Source organism: Anthonomus grandis, chromosome 11 (genome assembly GCF_022605725.1).
Source record: "Anthonomus grandis grandis chromosome 11, icAntGran1.3, whole genome shotgun sequence".
Taxonomy (NCBI): Eukaryota; Metazoa; Arthropoda; class Insecta; order Coleoptera; family Curculionidae; genus Anthonomus; species Anthonomus grandis.
Window position 1 is genome coordinate 12,727,491 of NC_065556.1, and position 27,317 is coordinate 12,754,807.

General features: G+C 31.2%; 1 protein-coding gene across 3 annotated transcripts in view; it reads left to right on the plus strand.

The window, feature by feature from the left end:
* Positions 1–27,317, plus strand: part of LOC126741883 (integrin alpha-PS2) — a 264,327-nt gene that overhangs the window by 218,059 nt on the left and 18,951 nt on the right. For all 3 annotated transcript variants that reach the window (XM_050448343.1, XM_050448342.1, XM_050448344.1), the window contains 3 exons: positions 17,847–18,022; positions 18,087–18,296; positions 18,499–18,601. In XM_050448343.1, the coding sequence (XP_050304300.1) occupies positions 17,847–18,022; positions 18,087–18,296; positions 18,499–18,601 (489 nt within the window). The remainder of the gene's footprint in view (positions 1–17,846; positions 18,023–18,086; positions 18,297–18,498; positions 18,602–27,317) is intronic.

The window sequence follows — 27,317 nt, forward strand, 5'->3', positions numbered from 1 at the left end:
AATCTACCTCTCATGGAATCTAGGAGTCTCCAGTCAACCAAGTGTAAAGATTGCCAATATGTGGTAACAATTACTAACAAGTTTCTGTAAAATATGATGAAGTCTATTTAGACTGGACTTGACTTTACATGGCATTGCTCACATCTAATGAAGAAAGCGGAGATTGTTAGACTTTCTTCTGGATTATCCTTCTAAAAGGAATTGAGCATCTTTCTCGCAGTTTGGAATACAACTATCCATAGTAGAGACATTGAACCATATACGTTCTTGTTGCCTTTAATTTTAAGTTGGTTTACAGCCCTAGCTCACCTAAAAAACTCACCACCTTATTGTTAAAGCTAAAATTATCTAAAACATAGGCTTAATACCAAAAATCATCAAGGGGACTAAATCCAATGTTCAAAAATTATATAAGTAAGTTATTTTAGGTAAAATTATATTATATATGATCTTAAATTTCCCATGTTTGTAGCTGTTATTTGTAACCTAATGTCATTTTCAGATTTCACCGTGTACAGCTTCTCTGGAAAATATTTAATATAACAACATTTACAAATCTTCTATACATTTTTTGTTAGGTAATTTTTTTTATACATATTTCTTGATAATATCTTAAGTAAACCTTGTCAATTTTGAAGTCAAGATAATAAGGTAATACATTGAAATCGAGGACACGGTGCATCTATACACTACAGGTATTAAGCACGAAAATAAGAGCAGCGGGATCGCACGAGAATCGGCAGATCGATTTCAGATAAAGCATTCGGCATTAGATTTATGACCATTAGACGCTACGAGGCGAGGATAGGCTCTTTATATTATTATAATCGAGATTTCAGATAAGAAATTCTATTGCAATTGATATCGAGCTTCTTTTCGTTTATACATTTCCTCTTTAAACTTTTGTTGACCGAACAAGGTGTTGGTTTGAGGTTAGTATAGGTAATTGGAAGAGAGAAGAATTCCTAACAGTAAATAATATTTTTTTTTACCGAATCTGCTTGTTCTCAACAAAGTCTTTCAATACAATCAGGTAAACATGCATTTCGATGGCCTTTTTGCAATAGGGCGTAACCAAAAGAGCACAATTTTTCAGGAGACAGTTAGAACTTAAGAAATGTTATAAAACAAATAATCTGTTTTTTTTGAAATACGGAAATTTAAACGATAATTGTTGATAATAATAATGATGATAATGAGTTTATGTGAATTAGTTTATCTGCTGTTTTAATTTTTATTTATTTAAATATGTGTGATACGACATAGTCACGAGACAACTATATTATTTTTGAAGGTATCGTTATATGTTGATTAATTAAAATAAAAACACTTTATTTCAGATTATATTTTTATTTAAATTAACATACAATTTTTAATTAGAACATAGTGAAAAGTAATATTTGGTTAAAAAATAATCATTATGTAAGGTCTGAAAATAAGTCATAGTGAATCAGTATCAATTGTAAGTAAACTTTTTGATTGTTCTGAGTCCATTTGGAATTCTTTATTTTGAGCCTTTCTTGGAATAATTTGTGGAATGATATTAGTTTCATATTAACTTGCTTTTGACTTTACGGTAATTTCTTGTATTCATCGTCAAATTTAATTTTATAAAGTATTTTTCTTTCCGGTGTATACTTTAAAATCGGCCACAGCAGGATTATTTACTATTTTTCTTGGTTGAATTGAAGAAAAATAAAAGAGTGGAGTTATCGTCAAAATTAAGAAAATTATCATGAGTCAGATAAAAGGCATCTAAAGTTTTAGGCTTTAATGGAGCCTTTTGAAGTACAGAAATATACTCACTAGGTAATTGTACAGTTTTATTTTTATTTTTTCAATTAGAGCAAGCACAGAGTCACACTTCATTTGAGTGTGACCGTTTTCTAAATATTTCTGCTCTATTATAAATTCATGCTAAATGAAAAAATACAATAACGCATTTGCAAGTCCATTATTTCAATTCTGATAGTAGTAACCATCAAAAAATAAAATAATAGACCTCATGTCAGCAACATTTAACACAGGGCCCAATTTCACCCCTTGAGTGTTCATCGTAAAAACGTGCATCGTAAAAAAGTTGAGACTTTGTTTAAAAAGTCTGCTCTAAGTAGATTTTCGAAGTCTTTTCTACAGTAATGAGAAGAATATTTTGGCAACTCATTAAAAAAATTTTATAGATTAATTTTTCGTTCATTATTTGAAATATTTTTAGTATTGTTTATGGTTTCTGTTTTATTTACCATTCCCGAACTTCTTTTTGTTAACCAAAAATGCATCACTTTGTCTTTAAGTCCTAAGGTTCCAAGAAACATTCATTTTCACACTATAATTTTTCGCTCATTTATTTCTAACTGATACTTGTAAAAACCAGATCGTTTGGAAGGACCAGATGTGTAGCTACGTTTTTTTTTTTGGAACTTAATCCATAAGAGAGCATGCATAAACTTTTTTTTCATTCGACGATTTTTCCAAAACTTTTTAAATATTTTATTGGAATTTTCTTTGTTTGTTAATAAGTTATAAGCTTTCTAGAAGGGCGCTGTTTGTTGTGGCTTACCTTGCCCTCTTTGAATCTCGTGTAACCCAAATAGGCGTGTCCTTCCATTCTTTTAATTTTGTTCTTATTTCTTTTCCAACGTTCTGGACCAGAATTTCTTAGCCTGCTTGGCTCTTTCTAGTTCTGCTTCTTATTGTCCTTGTTTTGAGAGTCGATATAATTTTCTTCGAAATCGCAATGAGAAAAAAAAGGCTGCCATAACTAAAAACTTTAATTGTTATTTAAAATAAAGAACATTGTTGCAGTACCCGCACAAATTTTATTAAAAATGTTAAGTTTATTATTAATAGAACTAAGTGTTTAAGGTATCATAAAGCAAAAAGTGGTTACACAAAATGTAGTTCTTCTTCAGTGAAACTAATAAACTCAGTTTTCACAACTAACTTTTCTGGTTTGTTTCAATCTTATTCTTTGCATCAGCAACCAATAATTTTTTATTATGACAACTAATAACTTTTGTATGATGACCAATAATTTTGGTCACAATAACCAATAAATTTGTGTCATGATAATGAACTGTTTTTGTTCTAAAAAAACAATTTTGGTCAAAAAAATTGTTTTTGTTATGATAATCAAGAATCATTTTGTTTGTGACAAATTATAATCTTAGTAGTGCTAACTAATAATCTTCGTTCAAGTCCAGTGCAACTTACGAGCTAAACGAAATGTATTTAAGCCTTTGTAAATATTTTGTGCACTTCATGATAAACAGATTTAAGTCCACAAATTCGTGAGAGTCTTTCCTCCATATCATGTAGGGCACAAAATGTATGCACACGCTTAAAGGCATTTTGCTTGCTTAGTTTAGACTCGTCTTAAACTAAAATACTATATTTTTACAATCATATCATAACAAAAAGAATTTATTGTTATACAAAAAAAATATATGGAAAAGTACTGGACTAAAATGATTATTAAAAAAACATTTATTCGAAAATTAAATACACAAAAATGCCCTTTTAACTAAAAATCAATAAAAAAAAAATTACAAAGAAAAAAATAATATTGCACCTACTAAATTTAAATATTAATAAAATCCTATTCAACTAAAAAGTAACTAAAAACATAGGTAACACCTCACTCTTGCCTCCTCCTCTCTATTGAGATGCCAATCGCCAGTGACCCTACATAAACACTTTAAAAAAAAAAAAAAGTAATGCTATATTTGAAAAATCAGAGCTACCGTAAACTGGGGCTACTTCCACACGTTTTCGGCACATTTCCCAATGTACCCCCGTACATTGTAACTTTACAACTTTGCAAAAATTACATTGTACCGACCTATTTAAGGGCTACCCATGGCTGGTATAAAAATTGGAAGAATGCAGCCATTGGTTCCTAAAAAAATTTGTTTGTGGGGTGTGCAAGTTACCCCATGGTTGGGGCAACTTGCACATCTAGGAAAAAATGTTTATAAATTGCATTCTAAAACATATTTTGTGCATATTACCCCTTAATCATATGTAAAAAAAAACCTATAACAAGGGCCACCGTTACAACCAATTAAAAATCAATATTTTAAAAAAAAAATAATATATTGTCAAAATATATGAAACTTAAAAACAAATTCTGTACCTATAAATGCTTAGAAATATTAATAAGAAGTAATTAAAAAATAAACAAACTTTATCTAGCAAAACTTTGGTAAAATAAGGCACATTCTTAGAAAAAATTACAAGTGTAACAAAAACAAAACATTGGCTAATTGTTATTGTCAACTAGGAAGTCCTTGTCGGCATCACTATCATCGACTGGAGATTCATTGTCTTCCGAATCCTCACACCATTCGCATTCAAAATAAGGGTCTTTGTTGTCTTTATTACAGGGTCCACAAATCCAAGCTCGACACTTCGTGCATTGTATCCAATCAATTGCGCCTCTGTAGTCTTTCCAATTAATCTTGCAGATACCACACTGGGAGTTATTAGTCTTTCTCTCTTGCTTTTCCTGGTAGGGAGTTGCTGAGTGCATTGCAAAACGCTAGATGAAGAGCGTCCTGGTTCTTCGGCTGTAGTTCGAAATTCCTCAGGAACAGTTAGAGAATTTTCAGAAATATTAGGGTCTGTAACAGTGCGAGACGCATCACTTCCAGGTTCGACTTTTTTCCCCTTTTGTGTTTTTTCTCAACCCCTGTTCCACGGTGCTCTTTCAACAAATCAACCAAGCTGTTGTCTAAGACTCTTTCGATCTCTGCATCTTCTAGTCCACCAGGAATGCGCTTCAAAACTTCGTCGGGATTTGCAGGATGCAAACCAGTTGCTCTAAATCCTGATTTGAGATTCTCGGAGCTTTGATGCTTGAGCTTTTCACTTCTCTAATAGCTAAGTCAATATTATTAAAGAAATTTAAAACTTCCTTAGGATCCACTAATGCTCTGGATCTCTTTATGTTTGAAGGCATTCTAACGCTTAAATGGTTCCTTTTTATAAATAACTGTAAGAAATCAGTTCCAGGGAAGTTATTTTTGAATATTCGAACATTTTTTCCTTGTTTGTCCAAGAATTTTTTTATTACGTCACGAATATCAACTTTTTGAGAGGAAATCCCCAATTTGCTACGATACCTAATGTCTTTGAAATGAGAGCCTCTTTTTGATCACTTAAAACCTTTGGACGACCAACTGATTTCGAGTGTGCACCGTTCTACTTTGAAATTTTCGGCTGCTAATTTCCTTGACATACCCGCATTTACTACATCTACCGCTTGGCGCAAGGCGTTCTCTGAGTAATTCCGCTAATTTCTAATATATACGTTATACTTTATTTACCTGTAACAACAGAAAGCCGGCGATAAAACACAAAATAACATAACCTAAAAAAAAGTAAACAAAAATACACGTGGTGTGCAAGTTACCCCGGGGTGGGCAAGTAGCCCCACATTACGGTACTTACTTTCAAACGCATCTCAAATAAGTTTCTAGGAACCAACTTATTAGCTGGACTTTGTAACTATTATTGTCTATTTCAGTAAAGGTGATTTCTTATATTCACTATAAACGAAGGGGAAACGTAAACTTTGCGCAGAATATGAGATCATATAGGGTGACAAATGACCACACCAAATAGCATTAGAGACTAATGATGTAATGACCATGATGAGACTGAAAGTGATCCAACAAACTGAGGATTCGGTAAACTTCGGGGCCAAGGCACTACGTGCAATAAATATTATTTCCTAAAATCTTGGGTCCGAAAGCTTCCGAAGGATGAACTAACAAACATTAGTTGTTTGAACCAGGTTGTCACAACTATTATATTTGTAGTAATGTTTTGGTTGTTTTTTATTGAACGTTGTTGGAAAATAATGAAGAATCGTTTCCACAAATAAATTAGTAGTAAGATATGTTATTACAAAAAATAGTCGTTTTTGGAGCTGATAAAGTTAGTTGTAGTAGCTTGCAAGGTCCAACTAATTTAAAATAGCTGGAACAATAGAGACACAAACATTGAAGCAACAAATTTTATAGTAATAGCAACTAAAAAATGTCAACTAACATGTTTAGCTAACCTGTTTTTCTCAGTGCGGTATTATCTTTTTCGGAACTTGCAATATAGTCAAGATCCTCTGCAGAGTTCTAATAACTCCCTCCCATTAGTGGAAGAGTGTAGGTCTGATTTTCCAGTATCAACAATAGAATTCAATTCCATAATGTTTCATCTTCTTGAGTCAGGGTTGTCTGCACTGGATTCCAATAGCTAAGTTTTATTAGTGAAAAAGCTTATAGATTTAACTGGCGATGAGGGTTTTAACGTTGTATGGAGACTTTCAATCCCCAGCAACTTATCTGGTCTAGTCTTAGGCTAAGTTCATCTATACTAATAATGGTGTCCTCTTCCGGAATAATTGGTAAATTATTGTCATCAAAATCTACATGGTCTTGAGAAAAATTTATACCTGCAGCATCCATATAAAAGATATTTTAATTTATCGTCATTTCCAAATGTCAATTTTCAAATTTTCAATGTTGATGCTGGAATTGTTCCAGCATCAACTATTTTTTTATATTTTTATTAGTATTATCATTTTCTTCTTCTATTAAATGAGTTGAGTTAGAAGGTTCTTCGAGAAAAACTTGTAAATCCAATTTTTTACTTAATTCCAACCCCAAGTCTGCAATTTTCCTACTTGGTGCCGACATCTTTTTAAAATAAAAATCTTGAATACCTAAACGATTTATACCTTAAAGTCAGTTGACAACAAATTTATTAGAAGCTGCGCAATTTTTTTATTTCTTACTAAAATGCATTAAGAGTAAATAAGAAGTATCACACAAAATAGTATTTTCTAATTTAATGGTAACAAGACGTATCATACATTTTTATAATTTTATTTGATTTACACTTAAATTCAATAAAACGTGACCACACGTGTTTATCGGTAAAACAAAACAGTGGATTCGATATATATGGAATCAATGAGATACGCGGTATTGTTCTGACGTAATACTCGTAATGCTTGTGATTGGTTTTAGGCTTACGCGGTATTACAAGGATAATGCCAAAGAGCGTTGTTTATTTGTTAACGCAAAAATCCGAAATTTAAAAAAAAAAATGGGATACGACCCATTGCAAATAAGCCATCGATATGATAATAACGCACTAGATTTTGATATCGATTTTGAAGATTTTAGATAACCTATGCTGCCAAATGTTTGATTACAATTCGCAGCATTTGCCAATATTATCTGATGCAGCGGCCCTATACTGTTAAAACACTTTTTATGACTCTAACCTTATGATTATTCTTCCATGGTTACAGCCTTATCATTAACCCTTAATACATTTCACACTCGAGGCATACAAAGCAAAACCATTGCTAAAGTCATAAAGATCAATGCTTGGTCATCTATTTATCTGAACTAGTGCTGTCAAAATTATTAAGTGTACGAAATGGTATGCTATGACGCCAATAGATCAGAATCATATGATCAAGGATCAATTGCTGGTGTTAGAAGTAGTAGTTCTCATTTACAAAAAAAAACATTTCACCTTAAAATGGCTTTGAAGGCTAAGCCAAATTGAAGGTAACCATTAATTTCCTTTTTGCAAGATACTGAAAAAATGGCATTGACTATTTTTAGGTATACTTTATCTAAGAAAATATTTACACATCCCAGAACTCTTTTTCCATAGTACCTAAGCAGACTTAACGGAGAAAAATCGCTGGGAAAAACTTGTAGATATTTTTAAAATCCTAAAATGGTTGTAAGTGTTTTTAAAAAAAGTGATATTATCCTTAATCAAATTTTACGTGATGCAGATATACTGTCTCGAACTCATTAAATTGATATTTTTTAAGCTTTCCAAATAGTACAGAATACGGTGATTTTTTCAAAAAGTATCTAGGACCATCCAAGATCACAACTCGAGTCAAGACAGTATTGGTTTTTTTTATGGAATGGTATAACCGTAGAATAACAACTCATAAGAAATTGAATGTATTTTTCAGAAGCTGTTTTAAAATCTGAGAGTAGCTTAGCGAAGTAGTAGGGTGATTTTAAGTTTTTTTTACAAATTTCGATTTAGGTTACATATAGGTTTGCTTAGAATCAGAAAATGGACGGGAATAGAATTAGAAGGCGTGTATAGTGCGTATGACAAGGTTGGGTAGTTTGAGTAATGGGCAGTAAAGTAGATATGGTTTTTAATCATTCAATTTTAATTATATTAGGATTAAAAGTTTTAGACATACTAAAGAAAAAGTAACTCTCCACTCCTTCTAAACAACATCAAGCATTCTTTCACATTTGTGAATATAGTGATACTTTTTAAAAGAACGCATGATGATCAAAAATAGTTACTTCAGCTTAAAATCGTTTTATTTTCAAATAGATTGTCATAACCGTAGATCGACGGATTAAGAAAGAATCTTGTTAATGTCATATTGTATTGGAAGGTAATATTGATAATAAAATATATTGTATAAATATGCATATGTGGAAATATTCTGGAATCCCTACTTTTCCTTTTAAAAATCTAAGCTGCTCTGCAGAATTAACAGAAGAGATTTTTAAGACTCCTTGAACATTTTTACTAACAAGACAACCAAGCACCATAAATGATAACTACGACTTATTGCATTCCGCACAATAGTCGGAAACATTGGATTTATTACTTATTTAAATCTGTAAATAAGGTAAAATTGAGGATAAAAAAACTTCTATTCTCTAAAAAATTACCTGTTTAGGCCTAGTCGACAAAATTGATTTAGTGAGTACCGACGAATTTTTTTTAAAGGAAATAGGCAGAAATCTGAGCCTGCAGAAAATTGATCTGTGGAAGTCATGATAGCATAATATACATAAGAGAGTGAAATTTTTTAAAAATAAACTAAACTGTCAAAATTAACTAAAGTTAAGTTGTTTTGGGTAGACTTACGGACAATGAAGAACAAAACTACCTTCTTGCTTTTTATGTAAGACTAACAATATCTCGAATTGCTAGAAATGTTGGTCTTTTATTCAGGTAAAATAACACATAGAGTCTTATTTTGGAATACTTAGATAATAAGTTGCTCTTGTCATACAACTTTTGTTTCTTAAAGATGCAAGATGCAGATTATCATTTTTTTGTTGACCACTAATTTTACAATTTTTATAGTTGTGCTCACCTCGAGAGGGGAAAGTTGTTTAAAATTTCTTTAACGGAATAACTTGATCTATCAAAATATAGGTTATATCATAAAATAGAGTTACTATATTGTTGGTTTTTTTAATTAAGAATAAAGCATCCCAATCAGCATATTATTATGAAAAGCGATAATTTAAACATCAAATCAGAATCCTTCTCACCTATAAGATCAAAATAAATAAGTGCATGTCATAAGTTATTTTTAAAAATTTTGTTCGCTATAAGTCTAATAATTAGGGAATCGTTTTTTAATTTTAAATACTAACTAACAAACAAAAATACAATTTTGTTTTCTATGATATGTTTCTACTCAATTGACATTTATTTAAAAAGAAAACTTTTTTGTATAAATGTCAATTGAATAGAAAATGGCCTCTTAGCATTGTTCTCGTGTGCCTCTCAATTAATAAAGAGCAAACCAACTTCAGCACTATTTAAAACATTTCTCTGGAAAAAATTTAAATATCTAAAACAATCTGCACTAACATTCTATTAATTATATTTAATGTATTGGAGTCGAAACTTGTAACTAAACCTTAATAAGTTTATTAACATTAAGTGAACAGACCAGTCTATGTTTTATATTTGGCAACATATTGCAACAACTAACTATTGAATAATCAACTTAAAACTTTTAATAAATCATTGATGTGGGTTAATAACCTAATTATTTTTAAGAGGCCGAAATGAAGTCACGAAATCACACATAGATCATCATAAATAAATTCGAATTCAAGTGGTATTTTTAGAGCTACTCAGAATAGCTCGGTAGTTTGTATTAGATGGTTTTATTGGTGTTTATCACTAATGTCTTTTGAATCTGAAAATATATTTAGGTGAATATAAAAATAACTGCATGTCTAAGAACGGAAGAGGAAATTCTTTTAGAAATACAATGCTTCGTCACTCAATTTATTAAGTTATTTATGCCCAAAGTTCAATAACAAACAACCTTTCTAAAACGGAACTAGATCTGGGTCGCGGGCCGGACGGCACATCACCATACTTCGGAAAATGTGTGCCAAACAATTTTAAAAATAATTTTCAGAAACTCATATACACACACTGGTGAATTTACCATAACAAACGTTTAAAAATAGGTATGCACATATTATTATAGTGTTCCGATTTTAGAACAAAAATAAAATATGTTAATTGCAGAAACCAGATTTCTTTCTTGTTTAATTTAGTGTCACCCAGTTTTGTCATAAGTTATGCTTATTAAGTACTTGTACATACTTTACAGGGTGAATATTCGACTAATTTCTAGATAAAAATATTTATACGTATGAGCATGACTTTATTTATTACAATAGAAGACGACTAAGGAGGATGTTATTTATTTCTTGTTTATGCTTTTGATTAACAGCACGGGCAACTTCATAAAATTAAAATATGGGTGCGTGGATCCATTGATGGGTGATGGATTGATGGTTTGTATTGACTGAAGAACGTAATGTGATGTTGTTATGCCACTTCTATTTAAAAAAAAACCCAACGTTTTTATTATTTTGAATGAAATACCTTTTGTTTTATATTTGTACCCATGAATGTAGGGTACGGTCAAAGCAATAAAACATGGCTGATTTAATTCCTAAAATCATGATCATAGAATACTTAACATAGTTACAAATAAAAATAACAAAGTTAAAGGAATACGAAACATAGTCCCTTGCCACTAAATACTTCAATAATATTATTTATTTATTTATTACACTCTCACAAACACATTGGAAATGTAATTACATATTAAGAGTGCTTACTAAGCCAGTAAAGGCGAGAAAAAGAAAGACCACAACTAAAATATACCAACTAAACAAATTAACAATATAAAAAAAAATATAAAAAACATAAAAAACATACAAATACATATAGCAGGTTCTAAAACAAATATTTGTACTACTTATACTTTGAACTACCTAAAATCACAGATCTAATTTGTCCTACAGAACTATTAAAGAAATCTATATCACATTTTTGTATAATTCATTACTTTGGTACATCATTCAATTTATAGGTGAACTACTTGGAGTTAAACATTGGAACAGCTTTTTATTTCTTATTCTTAAGTTTACTGTAGGAACCGCAAAAGTTATGTAGTTAATTAAGGAACATTTCTTATACTTTAAATTGTTGACAATGTTATATATAAATAGTACATTATTTAAACTTCGTCTAGTACTTAATCTAACCATACTAAATTCAGTCAGCATACTTTCATAAGAAATCATATAGGGACAGGTATTATGAGTTCTTAAGTATAGATACCTTAAAAACCTCTTTTGCACTTTTTCAATCATATCAATATGCACCAATGACTGTGGTGACCAAATAACATATTCTAAATGGGGTCTAACCAATATATTGTATAATATTATGATTGATTTTATTTGTTTAAAGTTTTTAGTGTTTCTAATTATAAATCCAAGAACTTTATATGCTTCTTTGACAATAGCTTCATAGTGCTGGTTAAATTTAAAGTTTGACTGCATGTACACACCAAGGTCCCTATATTTACTTTTCCTGCTTAGTGACAAATTATCAATCATGTGATTAAACTTGGTACATTCCACTTTTTATGTAAAAGTTAAAATATGACATTTACCGACATTTAATGACATTCTTTTGACCTTAAATCAGTCAGACACTGAGTCTAAATCACTCTGCGACTCATCACAATCTTTAATAGATGATATATGTTTAAATAACTTAAAGTCATCTGCAAACATGACACACTCAGAACATTCTACAGAATATGGCAAATCATATTCTGTATAAATGAAGGTATAAATTTACATGCGGACAGAGAAAAACCGAATTTACCCAGTTTAGTGATCAGCAGACCGTGATCAACCTTATGAAAAGCCTTTTCACAGTCCGTCATGATCACATCTAACTGCTCCTTATTGTCAATAGCCTTAGCTGTTGCCTCTGTCAGAAGGTCAAGACTGGTGACAGTCGAGACTCCCGGCAAGAAACTGTGCTGCTGTAGAGCAAATTTATTTATAAAGGTGTTCAAGATATCTTCGTATAGAATGTTTTCAAAAATTTTTGCAAGAGAATTGAGAACACTAATTGGTCGATAATTGTTAACCAAACATGCATCTCCCGATTTAAATATTGGAGTTACTGTTGAGTACTTCAGCATTTCAGGAAATGTATTCGTCATTAGACACGGATTAAAAATTGTTTTTAGTGGAGCACACAAAATATCAGAACATCCCTTATAAATATAGGAAGGTATATGATTGTTACCAGTGGCCTTTTTTGGCTTTAATTTTTTGATACTTGCTTTAATGTCGTCGTCAGATATAAAGGAAAACATAAAACTGCCGGAACATTCTTCAAATTTAGGCTCCTCAGACTGCCGGAAAACTGATTCAAAATATGCAGCAAATGTGTTAGCAACGTCTAGAGCACCACTAACAGAATGACCCTGAAATTAAACCTTATTTTAATTTAGATAACCTTAATTTATAAGAGTCAATACTTTTAAACACAACTAAATACTATACGGGGGCACACGAGATCTATATCCAGTCACCAGTCATATACCTCCAGAGCAACCAATTAGGTGCAACTAGACCGGATTGACACCCTTTCGTTTGATGTTGTCAGTTTTACCGATACGGATAAGATCTTTGGAAAAATATTAGTTTTAAATTTATTAAAAAATAAATCCAAAAATAACTTTAATCATCCTGATTATTATATTGATCAACATTGAATTAAAAAAAATTGAAAAAAAATTATTGAGTGGTAAAAAGTTTATCGGATCGTGCAAACATTATTTCCAGTAATCAATATTTAACAACTGGAAAAGATTTTATTAGAAATGTCTTTCAATTTTCATGTCTCCAAAAGAATCTTAGGAAAATTGCTTTAAAGAATTTGATAATCCGCGTATAAAATTAACCACTTTTTACCAAAAATCTTACTTTACCATTTATTTCAGGTTTTTCTGATAAGATCAAAAGAATTGCTAAAAAATTTAACATAAGAACTATTTTAAAATCACAAAACACATTATCTATTGACAAAAACTAAACCGTTCAATGAAAATGAATTTAATAAAAATGTAGTATATTAAATGGCTTGTACTTGTGGTAAATTTTACATAGGTGAAACCTGTTGACCATTACCAAAAAGAATCAATGAACATAAATCTTACATAAAACAGGGCATTTTTAAAATTAATTTATTATTTGAAATATATTTTATTATTATATTTTTTATCATTAAACTACATCAGGATCACACCCCTATATTTTAAAGAAAAAGTAACTTGTGAATTATTTGTTTATCAATTAGATTTTTTAGTTGTTTATCAAAGTCAAACAAGAGATTAAAAATGATGAACATATTTTTCTATAACTTTTATTTTAATTTATTTACCTTAATAACGGTAGTATATATAACTACCGAAACGTTGATTTAAATTAGGTATTTTTATTAAGTAAATAGGTTTTTTTCATTCTTCTTCATGTCAATATTCAAAATAAAATAAAATTAAGTAGGATATGGAAAAGAAGAAACGAGCTCTTCTAAATACGCGAATAGGTCTATTTTCTTATTCTTTTCAATGTTTGAGCGTGTGAGATAATATTTTCTAAATTGATTTTTAATATAAAAGTGACGCAATACCCAACAAATTAAATAACTTAAAAAAAAAAGCTTTTATTATAAAATGGAATTAAGCTTATGAAAGAAATAAAATATCTTTATAGAACTGTATTAATATTTTGATAATTAATAAGTAGTATAAGGAGGTGAAAACTGAGCCTGACAAAAATCGAAAAATTTTTTTTGAGAAACCCTCGTTTTTATTATCCTCCCGTATTTCTAAAATAAAAAATAAGGATGAGTTTGGAAGGATTAAGCAATCTATTCCAAAAATTAACTGTTTTAGAAGTATTGACAATTAAATTCTCAAGCAATTTCAAAAGTTAAAGAAAACCAATTAATTATAACGAAAATACCGAAGTGGCAATTTTGGAATATTTTTCGGCATATCTTATGCCATCTGTATAGCAAATAACTGTATAAACTGTTGTCTCGAAAATCACAACTCATCCCGTTCTAGTTATAACATAAATTATTTATATATATTTCACACCTATACACTATCTTTGGCTTAATATCTGAGTCCACAAGAATCAAGTGTTATCAATTTATTAAAAAAAAGGCACAGATGCGCTTTATTTTTTGTTTTTTGACAGTATAATGAAGGTGTATTTTTATGAAGAAAATTTAAATGGAAAGTATTTATAAGATATACAATCAAAAAGATTTAATAATTTTAAATCGTCTCTTGAAAAAACATATTAAAATATTTTTAAAATATTTGAGCCACTTTTAGCGATCATGGGTAGTTTGAAAAAAGAGATTTTTATTTAAAAAAAATACTTTTTAACGTTTTGTCAATGATTTTTAGCGGCAAATTTTTGATAGCCTTGTTTCAAATAATTACTAAATTATTAATATTACATGAAATCTAAAATAACTAAAAAACGGTTAAACTTCGTCAGAAGATATTATCCATAAAATGTGTTAAGAACTAGGTAGAATATAAAAAATGTAATGTATATGATTTTTTATTTAAGATTACATTTAAGATTATTTTCCGCCTTTAATCGACGTTCTAAAATTTTAAAAAATTAATAAGTAAATAAAAATTCTAATACCTCCTTTTTGAGAAACGGTTTGCCGTAGTTCATAGGAGTATACGCTGTATATTGGTTCTTCATAAAATATAATGTTACATACAAAAATTCTTTTCACTTATTGTAGCTTGGCAAAAAATGGAATTAACATTAACCCTGTATTGAAGTTATAAGTTCTGTCCTAACTATGATTATTGAAAGCCTACTAAAAAATAAATCTCAATCATTGATTGTGTGAATGTGATAACTATAAATTTAGGCCATTTTACAAGAATTGATGACTAAATTACAAAAATTTGATTAATGATCTCTTTTAAATATATGTGTGCATCCGATATATTAATAGTCGTCTTTATGGCATACGGTTCAAATATCTTGTTTTGTTAATTTTTTACTCAAATCTGATAATCGAAAGCTAGGTGTCGATCCTGCTCTTCCTATCCAATGGTTAGAGTATTTCTTGTTAATAACGTGCAATTAAATTAAATTATCACTGTGATAATATTACAAATAAGATGATTATCAATAAGTTAAATCGAATATTTAAAAGAGATTTAAGTTTTAAAGAATTTTATGTATGATCGCATTGGATTTTCATCAACCCATATATGGTTATTGGAAAATTTATTAAACGGGACGAGCACATGGCTTCTAAGATCTTGTATTCATATCAACTTTTTACATAATTAAATGACTATCTATAGATTATATATTCTGCGCATAATTGCAGGTATTAAAAATACTAGTGTAAAAAAGTCTGAAAATCTGCCAAACAAATTGTATGTCCAATTTTTAGCTCAGTAATTCAACGATCTACAAAGTCCTGTTGAAGCTTAGAATTATTACCTCTAAGCTGATGCGCAATTAAATTAAAAGATGACAGTGATCCACTTTATCCTATTTTCGATCTACAAATCAAATGTTTCCAATTATTTAAGAAGATCTTCTCCAAATATCTGCTTGGTCTATACTTATAAGGTTTTGTGAAAAATTGCAACATAATAATCATCGTTAATTTCTACAATCCCTAGAGGAAATAATTTGAAGATATCAAATTTGATAATCTGGAAAGGCAGTCTTTGATCTTGCTCTTCCTATCGAAAGGTTAGGGTAATTCTGATCCGTAAATTAAGAAGGAATTAAATTAAAGTTTGCCGGTAATTCACCATGCATTCTCCACATCATATTTTTAAATCAACTTTTTTAAAATTGTCAACAAGCTTCTAGCGCAAACTTAAACACCAATAGTTTCAATCGAAACATTAAAAAGAAATTTCACCTTAATCTGATTTTCTATGAACGCACTGGAATTTTCCTTAGCCTAAATATGGTTATCGTAAAATTCGACAGGCGTGAAGAGCACATTGCCCAAGAAATAATAATTTATGATGCAACCAAATTCATAAATTTACCCTAATTAAGGGGAAAAACCTTAAATATTAGCAGTATAAGGTAATAACTGCACGGTTGTATATAATAAAAATATGCACCTCTGGCTAACTCAGGTTTGGGGTGCCGAATCAATATAATTATTAATATGTAATATCTAACCTAAAATATAAGTTAAAAAGAAAACCATAGCATTTCTTCTACTTCTCCTCTACTACAGTTGGACACAAATTGAACATGTCATGTGGCGTATTGTGTTTTCACATCCTAATCCCAAGCGGTAGGAGGCTAGGGAAATCCGTGAAGCATTGTAATTTTTACTTTAACTTAACGTCAATTTTCCTATTAATTTCTATGACATGATAGTGCATGGTATTTTGGCACCCAAGAAAGAAATTGGCGTTGGAACTAAAAAAAATTTAAGTGGAAAAATTTATTAGACTTCAACAATTGGACTTCTTCAAAAGGAAGACAAGCTACGGTTTGGAGTTGCTATCTACAGAGTAATTAATGTTAATAATTTAACAAAGTAATTATAAAATACTAGTTTGCGAGTCCTATTTAAATCTGTTTAATAAAGCTTCTTCAACTCTTACAAAGAAATCAGTTCACAAAATGTTGCACTTATTTAATAAAATGATGTATTTACAATACTACTTCTTAAGAAATATTTCGCGTGAAACATTCACCTTGCAGAATATGCATTTGCACGAGCCAAAGTTAAAATGAAAATACCTACCATACCTGGGTTCGTAGTACAAATTAAGTGTCATGACTGATTTTATTGTAGTATAAACTTCATTATTACGTTTAGACTTCATAAAATCTCTGTGTTCTTTTGTGCTGCTACAGCTGGATGACAAAGATGAAGCACAGTTTTTAGGAATTTTATTTTGGTCTAATTTTTATAATATTGTACATTACACCTAATATAAATACTTATTTAAGTTTTCCCACCTTTTTTTCATCTGTCAGGACTTATTTTTTTATATGCAAACTTAGATGCGAGCTGATTATTTTCAGTGAAAAATGATATAGAGCAGTAGATAGTCACTATCTAAATTTAAGCTTATTATCTCCGAATATTTCTAATTTCATCAAATAGTCACATCAATGAATAAAAACAATAAAATAATTTTTTTTGGATATACTATAGCTTGAAAACGTCTTGGACCAGTATCTATATAAACATTCTAACTTAAAATTGATCTAAAATTCACCCTTTAAGTTTGTATAACTACTTAATACATTTTCTGAATAATAATTTTATTGCTTTTCATCATTGTGTTCCATGTTAGAAAGTATTGTGTCCTAGTTTATATTTAGAAAATAGATGTTAAATATTTAGACTTTAAGACTACTGTGAATGTGTAAACCCATATATTCTCATAAACATGCTTTTAGCTTTGGGTGTTTTTTTAATGCTAAATAAAACTTTGCATATAACTTTATTACTGATAGATCAAGCACAGTTTATGAAAGAAATGCTTTTTACTAGTTATATGCAAATGTTTCTCAAATTGTCACACAACATCCTAATTCAACTCATGGCTTTACCATCACTGCAATTTTTGCAATAAAACTGAAAAAGTGGTCATTTTGCAGGTTCAGTTCATCAACAGAGCCTTGAAAACAGAACGGCAGTATTTCAAACAGCAGAAGGCAAACAAATCGATGATGACTCTTATTTGGGATACGCAACTATTGTGGGAGATTTTCAGGGCACTGGCGTAGAAGGAGTAGCTGTCGGAATGCCTCGGGGAGCTGATTTACATGGAAAGGTATAACAATAAAATTATAAAGAGCAACGGTTTGCTTCATTTTTCACATTATTAATTATTTCAGGTATTGCTTTTCACTTGGGAGCTAACAAACTACAAAAACATTTCCAGCAGTCAGCTTGGTTCATATTTTGGGTATTCTCTAGCAGCAGCAGATGTGGATGGTGATAAAAAGTTGGATTTAATAGTTGGAGCTCCTATGCATACGGAACCGAATACGGAAGGCAAATATGATGTTGGACGTGTGTACGTGTTCTATCAGGGAGGAAATTATGTAAGAAAAAGTGTTTTACTAAACAATAAAGCCTATAGTATATCGAGACCATTAAAATTTAAAAAGAAAAATTCAATTGAATTTGACATGTTTTTTATTTTTTTAGTAGTTGGTTATAAATATGATCACAAATATTTGTTGTCTGGTTGAAATTTTTAGCTTAAATAGATTTTTTTTATCTATCTCTTAATTTCTGTAATAGGGAAGCTTTAACCGATCAACCTTCCTCGACGGATTTAACTCCAAATCTCGATTTGGTCTTAGTCTTGCGTATCTTGGAGATATGAATCAAGATGGATATGAAGGTAAGCATTTCTTTTTTATAACGATAAAATTTTCTAAATATTTATTCGTTCCTGTATATATACACTTTACATAATTAAACTTGCTTGAGGATAAATTTTACAAGATTGTGCAAATACTGTGATAGATTTTTTTTCAAGCCAGTCAAAACGTTTAACGAGTACAGCGCTTCTCGAGCTTGGAATCCATTAGAAAATCTAAACAGACTGTCACTTATCCGCATATTTATTATAGATTCGTTTATAGACTATTTTTAGTATTTGAGGCTATAAGATATTAATAAACTAATCATAACGAAAGATTTTTGATTGAGACTTAAAAATTACTAAAATAAACTTAAGCTAGCCGTAGGAAATTTTGTTTAATATTATCTCTACAAATAAATAAAACATATTTTTATTGAGCTTGATTATCATTATAGCTCCCGTTCTAAAAGATATAATGAAATACATTCATATTTTTTTAACAAATCTCACTTCCATAGAAATATATTATTTTTGCTTCCGAAAATTCCTAAGAATTTACCGCAAAATATAAAAACAAAAATTGAGGGAAGTCATAACCAAAAGAATTTAAATATTAAACTAACACAGTTTATTACACGAAATTATAAGTTTTAAAAAGTTACTGATAAAGTAACTTAAAGTCCATTTGTTAATTATCAGTTTACGTAGCTGCCATTTGTCATAAAATACAATCCCCTAAAAAAAGTAGATTCACTTGTTTTGCAATTTTGTTTAAATTTTTGATTTCCTCCTAGTTACTACTTCTATTGTTCTAGTGACACCATATTGGTGCACACCCTGGTTTCTGCACAGACCGTGTGACCCTATTTGGCCACAGTGGATTGTAATGTTCCAAGTCGTGTGGGTCTAACAGGGACGCAGCTACGTGCTTTTTATATGTATTGTTTGGTTGGTCTGGTCCCTGAGAAACAAAAAATAGCATTGGGTTGAGATTTTTGTAATGTTTTTTAAAATTTTTTATAGTAATTCAAAAAATTATGAATTTTTAACTTTATCAGCGAAATTTGTACCATTACCACTAACAGTTTATTATTACATTTTTGAGTTTAAAATTGCAAACGTGGCAATAAAATGCTCTAAAAAAATACGGCGACGGATCATCAGCCACGGAATTTTTTGTTTTGATTTGGTTATAGTGTCATTTGTTTTATTTTGCCGGCATGTAAATATTGTTCTTCTATTTACTGCCTGAGTTCGTGTGATTAAGTGGTTGTATATAATAATTTATTTGGGTTTATATATAAAAAAATATGTCTCATAAATATCTAAATGATGAACAACTTCAACAAATCTTGGAAGATAGTGATTTTGAATGTAATGAGATCGAAAGCACCTTTGACGATTTAGATGCGGATCCCATATTTGAGGCAGATGGTGAGTCCAGTACATGTAGTGATGAGGTTATTTTGCCAAGTAAAAAAAGAAAAGTGGAACCTATACCTGGGTCTAGTAATAGACCGGATTTACCTGGCCAAGATTCTAGTGACGACGAACCGGAAAACGAATCTGATTCTCCTGTTTTTGCTCCACGTAATAGTAATTTCGTATGGAGTGATGTTTCTATATCTGATAAATTAAACGAATTTATGTTTTGTGCAAGACCAGGATTGCGACAAGAAGAAATAGATCGCCTTAAAGGCCATAAACCTATTGATTTTTTCCTATTATTTTTTGACGAGGAAGTTCAAAAATTACTGGTTACGGAAACAAACAAATACGCTACACAACAAACAATAAAGGGTATATGTGAAGAGTCAATCACTGAACACTCCATTTTGGCTAAGTAGTATGACACAAATGAAAATGAACTTTTGCATTTTTTTGGTCTTATAATCTGGATGGGACTTGACCAAAAACCTACGATTAGAGATTATTTCAGTAAAAAGATTCTTTATAAAAGTGATGTTCCAAAATTAAGCCACATAAGTAGAAATCGGTTTGAGGCATTGCTACATTGTCTGCATATTTCTGATAATGAAAATTGCCCACCAGGTGACAGATTATATAAGATTTCTCCACTTGTAAAAATGTTAAATAAAAAATTTCAAAACATTTGCAGTCTAAAAGAAAAATTATGCATTGATGAAACAATGATTCCATTTAGGGGACGGTTAAGCTTCCTGCAGTACATTCCAGGGAAGAGGCACAAAAACGGTGTCAAACTATTCAAACTTTGTGTTGATGGGGGCTAAACTTTTGCGATTAAAATATATGGCGGTGGTGGTGGAGGGCAAACTTTTGATAAGCCATTAGCTACAAGGGTTGTCATGGAACCTCTTCTAAATACGGGTAGAACCCTATTTACCGATAACTTTTATATAAGTGTTGGTCTAGCACATGAGCTAAATCAAAACCAGACACATTTAGTTGGCACCCTGCGTCAAAATCGAAAACTTAATCCAAAGGCAGTTACAAGTGCCAAATTGAAAAAAGGTGAAATAAAGATGCAAAAAAGCAACACGAAAGTCGTAGTTGGAAAATGGAAAGATAAGCGCGATGTTTTATTTCTGACAACGCAAGCTATCCCAGAAATAGTTGAGGTTCCAACAAGAAGAGGTAATATTTTAAAACCATCAACAATAGTGGATTACAATATAGCAAAAGGCTTTGTTGATATTTCAGATCAAAAAGCTGCTTATAGTTCTCCAGTACGCCGCGGAGTCAAATGGTATAGAAAAATTGTCGTCGAACTATTGACAAACACTGTTCTAGTCTGTGCCTTGGTCGTGTTCAAGGAAGTAACTGGAAAGAACATGAGTGTGACAGAATTTCGCGAGAATATCGTTTGTGCTTTGTTGGACAACGAATCCAAAAATAACATACAAGTGCAACATATTTTAGAGGAGAAGCAAACTCGAGGAAGGTGTTCAACTTATTATAAACAGTTTGCAGAAAGAAAAGGGCGCCAATCAGCTATGAAAAATGCGAAAAAAATACATTCATTTTGCCCTGCATGCTCTGAAAATATTTCATATATGTGTGTAAAATGTTTTTTTGAAATCCATACTGCTTCCATTAAAAGCAATAATGGTTAGTAATTATATTTTTTGTATGATTAGAATATTATGTTATGTTTATAATGAGAATTGTGAGTTTATTTTCGTTAAAATAAAATGCAAAAGAAACATTTCTGGGTGTGGCCCAATATGGTAGACATGGTCTGTAGTAAACTTAACTTATTTTTTCTTCTGCTCAGACCGCGTGTACCAAATTGGTGCGCATGTTTTTTTTACAAAAAACTCCTTTCCATCAACTTATTTCTCAAAAAAGTATATTATGAAACTGTCTTTTACCAAGATTTGAGACAACAAGAGTTAGGACAACCCGCAAAAGTAAGTATTTTAGGACGAATGATAAAGCGCAAAACAATGCTTGCACAATCCTACATCGCACATTGTATAAATAGTAGTGGTTCTACGTTCTTTTTTCTGAAGAGCGCAACGAGCACATCTTCGCCGTTTCGATGTTTCTATTGGAAGGTGATCACCCACATTTTTCATTACTTTATATCTCTTTGATGGCCTTCCACACCTGTTTCTTCGAAGTTTGGCTGAAGTTTTCTGTTGTCCTTCTTCGATTAGGTCATCTAATAAGGTAAATAAAAAAAGGTAAATAAATTCCAGTAAGGGTATCTTTTTTTAGGTACGACGTAAGTCATTATATATTACCCAGCTGTTAACAACAGCAAACATCAAAAGTCGATAAAATACTTCTTTGCACCATTTGCATGATTTTCTGCCAAAGTCATACACACCACTCATCTGATCAGCCAGATCCACACCACCCATGATTTCATTGTAGTATGCAATAGCAGTGGGACATGGTACGTCAACTCTCTGCCCAGTCTTGTCTTTTCTCTTCACACAGGTCATATCAGAGGTATGGCAGTTACTCAAAGGAATAACCTGCTTTGTATCTTGCCATTTGATCGCAATAGAGTTTGTTTGATTTGATAAAAACTCGCATTCACCCCTAGACATTTTTCGTTTTTCAATGAATTTTTTTGGCATGTCTTTTCTTGTAATAATGGATGTTCACACAGCTGGGTATTGGAGGGAATACATCAAACGGGCTGATGTAAAAAATCGATCAAAGGCCAGAACTACGTTTGGATTTTGTATAGTTTCACATAATTTTTTTTACAACAGTTTCGCCCAAAGTTCCGCTCCTTTTAACATCGTCCTTGCCGCAATATACATTTGTATCCTATGTATATCCTGTTTTGGCATCACATCTAGACCATCATTTTATGCCTCTTATCACAGAATTTGTGGCATATATTGTTTCAGTGAAGATCTTCCTTTGAAGCTCACCATGCTTTCGTCAATACTTTGAGTTGTACTGTCGGATCGATATTTCTGAAACGTATATTTGAAGCGAGATAGAAGCTCTTGTACATAGTAAATCTTACTGGCCCCTTCTGGCTTGACTGGATTATTGAAATAAAGCTTGGATAGTAAAAACAAACACCTGTTTTTGGATATGGCCGATTTGATGGCCTTGTTTCCGAAAGATGGATGCGATGACCAGTAATGGCGAAGTTTTGGCACCTTATTGAAACACATAACTAATGTGCAGCCAATAGTAATCATAATCTTCCCTGCATCAGTGAAAGTCGCCTGCTTTTTTATTTTCTTTGAAAATTTTGATTCGCTAGTTTGTAGACTCAGCAATAAAAGTAAATAAACTTCGAGGACAAATTTTAGTGAATATGTCCAGCGGGAAGGCATTTGCAGCAATTAAAGGATGTACGATACATTGACTTTCATTTGGAATACTAAGTCTTGGGACATAGGTATTTGTAGGTAATGACCAAATTATATTACCAGTTGTAACAGGAGTTTCAGCCTCTTGATCTGAATTTTCAGCAGAAATAACGCCGTCGTTGAGTTGGGTTCTCGTTTGCATCACTTTCAGTGTCTCCACTATCTTCGTCCGAGGGCTGATACAACTCGTCGGACGCTTCACTATTATGGAATGGGTCTTCTTCTGAGGAAGAGTCTTCATATGGGTATTGCACCTCTTCTCCGGATGACAACTCTTCTAAATTGTCAGCAAGATCTTGAAGCTCTGCCCTAGTCAACTTCTTTCTTGACATACTGTAAAATAACATTGGGATATAAATCACCCTATCAGAAAACCCACTGGGACACATATATCCCGTAGCCAAATATTGCACCCAAAATACGAAAACCAAAACAAAAAACCCCTTAAAATACTTTGCTATTTTATATGCTGAACTTACCTAAACAGATTGTTTCAAAAACCACACAAAAACTATCAAATTTGTAAAAAAGCAGTGTCAAAAACCAACAATATGCTCGCTTTTCGGCGTTTACAATCAGAATGACTCCAAAAGCGTGTCGCTGCCTGTTGAAAAATTGTTAAAACCTTAAAATACCCGTTAATGACAATTTCCATTAAAAACGGGACAGATAGCGCCTAGCAGATGTTATGAAATGTATGTTGGGATTTATTTGTCCCATTGGGGCCGAAAGGGTTAATGTAGGAAATGAAAAATTTTGAAAATTTTTCGTTTCATTCTAATGGATTTATTATTTATTTGAGATAATATGAAAAATAAGAATCACATAAATGTTTGTTAAAATATCTATAGTTAGTACTATGAATTATATTATAACGTTTAAGTTGTGTCTATATTTTGGATTGTGTATTTGTGAAAATTTCCGTAATATATTGTATTGTATTGTATTGTATGTAATGGACGTTGATCATTTTTAGCATAAAAATATAACTATGCGCAAATTGTATTGAATAGGGTTTTAAAAGCAGCATTTAAAAACCAAAGCTAAAACGATTTCCACAGTACAATATATATATATATATGAACGTTGAATCTTCTATAAATATTCACCAAGCAATTTGCAAATATCTCAAAGATATTCTCAAACAACCAAGAATTATCGTAAAGTGAAAAGTTAGCTTGGAAATAAATCAAGAAAAAAGAGAATATGGTTGAATAGACTACAACAAGAGAATCTCGTAAGGCGTCCAAGTTAAGATTAATAAGATTTGAAGTAATAAATAGTTTTTATGTTTTAACATTCACGTGAATTATTTGCTTATAAGGTTCTGCTATAATTTTGTTACACTTTTACTTCTTCCTTCATTTGTTTCGAATTCAAACCTTCACTTTATTAAAATATTTCAGCATGTTTAACTTCACAAATGCACTATTATTTTTCACATTTCGTACCACTAAGCTAATTTCTATAAAGAAATTTAAAAACTTCACATGATTGAAAAAACTTGAGAAAGAAAACGACAGGCGGAAGTAGAAATAGGACGTGTCTTAAATGATCATCGGACCTTGGGTTGGGTTGATAAATTTTTACTTTTACTATATAGATCTATTAGTATCAAAACAGCCATTCTCAGCTTAACCACCTTCAAGTTTCTAACAAGCTCTTAGTATTTTATAACCAAGAAGTAGTGTATATTATAGGAGTGTATATTAGACTTTCACTTACTATATCATGCGCAATAGGTGTTGTAGATGCGAGTGGGATGCTACAGTGTACTACTGTACTATTTTCTTTTTATATTTTACTTTTTCTCTCCACTAACAAATATCATTTCTTTATTCACACGTTTATTTTATGTTTATTCACACGACAATCCTGCGATATTTTATTCTTTAATAATTTAATGCTGGTAATCATTGTTTTGACGAAACAAGAAGAAAAAAATGTTCAAGATAACAATGTGTATATTAAAAATTACATTTAAACTTTCTTAGTCTGTAAAAAATAATTTATGATTGTCAGCAAGCAAAATATTGGAAATGTACAACTGTCTCAAGTTGGCCAAGAAATAATAGAAAGAATTGATCATTATGATGATACCTCGGATGTTACCTGAATAGTAAATGGGACATAGGACCGGAAATACGCCTTCGCATTAAAAAGTCAGAAATGCATTAATCAAATTGAAACAGCTTCTTACGTGGCAACTGGATCTAAAGTTTAGGACTACGTCTAGTTAATTGCTGTGTATTTCCCATCTTGCTTGATGGACTAAAGGGATGGAGACCGTTTTGAACTATGGCTTTAGCCTCATCGCATACTCAGGATTTCCTGGACTGATAGAATATGGACAAACACTGGGACGAAGACGAGCATCATGGGTTAAGAACTTGAGAGAGTGGTATGAAAGAAGTACCAGAGCCTTATTTCGCGCAGCAGTCTCAGAAGTACAGATAGCTAGAATAATCGTTAACTTCCGGTAGAAGATGGCATCAAAAAAAGAATAAGAAGAATAAGCCTTCAAAAACTGTTCCTCCAGATTTAATGCACAAATACAATTTTCTCCTTATCAACTCAAACTACCCTTTAAAAGACCAGTTTTTTAAATTAATTACATTCAACTAATATTTTCTGTCATAAACCTGTCACTAATATAGTAGAAACTAGACCCTTTAGTCGTCCTCAGAGAAACTAATCCCGGAGGTTCAGGAAGTACAAGGTTTGAGTAGGCCAAAAGTGAAGCCTACCTCAACCAATATAGCAATCTCCATATGTTACCACTAAAGTATTTTAAGAACTATAATGACCTGGTTGACCATTGTGTATACACTGAATTAAATTTCTTGTAGCGAATGACACTTCCTACAGAAAGAAAAATATAATTTGGATTAAAAATTTACAGTATAGTAATACTAATTTAGTCTTTTTAGTTAAAATACTAATAGATTTAACGAGGACTAATAATAACAATTATTTTCAAGCACTTCATATGAATTCACTACGATCCATGGTTCCATAAATAAAAAAGTTTTATTCTGGTTTCTGTCTTTGAGTATTAAAGGCAGAAAATATATATCAGGTACATGTTAAGCCAAACAAAAGATGTAATCATGATAATTAAAATTACTTACTTACTTAACGTGGCCAAACAATACTTTGTATGTTTTTCATATTTCTATCATATTGGCGTCTCTCTCTATATTATCTTTGTGTGCCTCTATAAACGGTCCCAATATCCCTATTCTCCGCTCTAAGTACGTGAACTGCCCATGCAAGCCTTCTGGATCTTATTGTGCTAGTGATCTATGGCTGTTCAATCAGTTCACTTACTTCACCACACGTGTGTTTCCTCCCACTGGCTTGCCACTAGATTTTTTACGGCTCTACATATTTTCCATAAGACTTTATTCTCGAAGGAAAGTAGCCTTTCTTGTTCTCTAATAGTCAAATTGCTCAGGGCAGCTCTGTTGTCACTATGTATTCGACACTGTATTTCTTTGATCTAATTTTACGTATGCTAACGCCTTGAATTTCTTACACATTTTTACACCCTCATCTTTATAAGCAAAAAGAGGCCTTGCTTATATATTTTAGAGAAACGTTAAAAAGTAATGGTGGAAGCGCGTCACCCTATCGCCGCCCACTTTGAATATTGAAGACTTCTTATGTCTCTTAACTTAAACTCGGGCCTTGGATTCTAGGATGGACATCTTCGTCGGATTAATAACCTTATTTATTCCCTAATAAACCTTTCCGCAAAAGAAGTCAGTTTATTTAGCAGGATGTTAAAGAGTATTTTATATGCCACAGACTAGTGAGATACCTCTGTATTTTTGACAAATCTTTTTTGGGCCTCTCTTATCAATTGGTATTGATACTACTAATTGTATTGGTTTCATCACTACTAATTGTATTGGTTTCATTGG